Source organism: Pteropus alecto, unplaced genomic scaffold (genome assembly GCF_000325575.1).
Source record: "Pteropus alecto unplaced genomic scaffold, ASM32557v1 scaffold8, whole genome shotgun sequence".
Classification (NCBI taxonomy): domain Eukaryota; kingdom Metazoa; phylum Chordata; class Mammalia; order Chiroptera; family Pteropodidae; genus Pteropus; species Pteropus alecto.
In genome coordinates, this window is record NW_006494609.1 from 13,958,969 (window position 1) to 13,959,979 (window position 1,011).

Consider the following 1,011-nt stretch of genomic DNA (forward strand, 5'->3'; position numbering starts at 1 on the left):
GTATATTATCTTAGAAATTCTAAAATGCCTTGCTCATTGCTTAGAACACAGTAAGCATTTGGTACAGGTAGGTGCTATTACTTGCTCAACCAAAGTCAAATGCATGAAGGAAACTGGCCCCATTGGCCGGAAAGTGACTCCTCTCCTGAAATTAGGTGATGAGAATCAGGAAGCCTGGGGGGGTGGTGAGGACTAGTAAATGAATGGAGCACCCCGGCCTGCAGTGTGGGGTGGGAGTGAGGGGTTGAGAGTGAAGGGGAGGGGTTGGGGACCGCCCCGGTGGCAGTGCCACAGCAGGGCTGCTAGCCACATGAAAGGAAAGTACCTGAAATGTCCACCTCTAGGATTCTGAGATGCTAGCGATTATCAACATTTAAAAACCATGATGAAGAGTTTAATCGCAAGTATGTAGTATTACATCATATGTAGAGTGAAGTTTGACATTTAAATACATTACAATCTACTGGTCTCCCTCCGAAAGCAGCTCACACGGTCAGGCTTCATTTTGTCCACACTTCATGGCATATTCGAAGTCTTTAAAGCTTACGTGACCATCCGAGTCTTGATCTACTTCCCTGGAAAATGAAACAAGAAGTTATTTAGAGGTTATTTCCATCACACTTACACATCAAGAGCACATCAGAAGCTTCATTTCTTTGTATGTCTATGTGAGAGACACCTATTTCATCTACTTGAAGGCTAAGGTTGATGCCTATTTCTTTTCCTTACATTGATGAGTGGGAAGGAAAGGAAAAGGTATTTGTTAAAACCTACAGGAATATTATATTCAATACATTTAAAGGAATGAAGTCAAATGCCTGTGATATATCAATAAACATATACGCATTACTTAACAAAAAATGAGGAATAAACCAACAAGAGATCAGAACATCTTGGAAATAATAACAATGGAAATAATGATTGACATCCTGCATCGCATGCCTTACATTCCTTGTCTCATTGAATCTCTGCATCGATGCTGGGATGGGTCCATTTTACAGATAGAGACAT

General features: G+C 41.0%; 1 protein-coding gene across 1 annotated transcript in view; it reads right to left on the reverse strand.

The window, feature by feature from the left end:
• Nucleotides 1-368: 368 nt before the first annotated feature.
• EFCAB11 (EF-hand calcium binding domain 11) overlaps nucleotides 369-1,011 on the reverse strand; it is a 122,465-nt gene continuing 121,822 nt past the window's right edge. Inside the window, exon 6 of the mRNA XM_006925521.3 lies at nucleotides 369-575. Within this exon, the coding sequence (XP_006925583.2) occupies nucleotides 494-575 (82 nt within the window). The 3' untranslated portion in view covers nucleotides 369-493. The remainder of the gene's footprint in view (nucleotides 576-1,011) is intronic.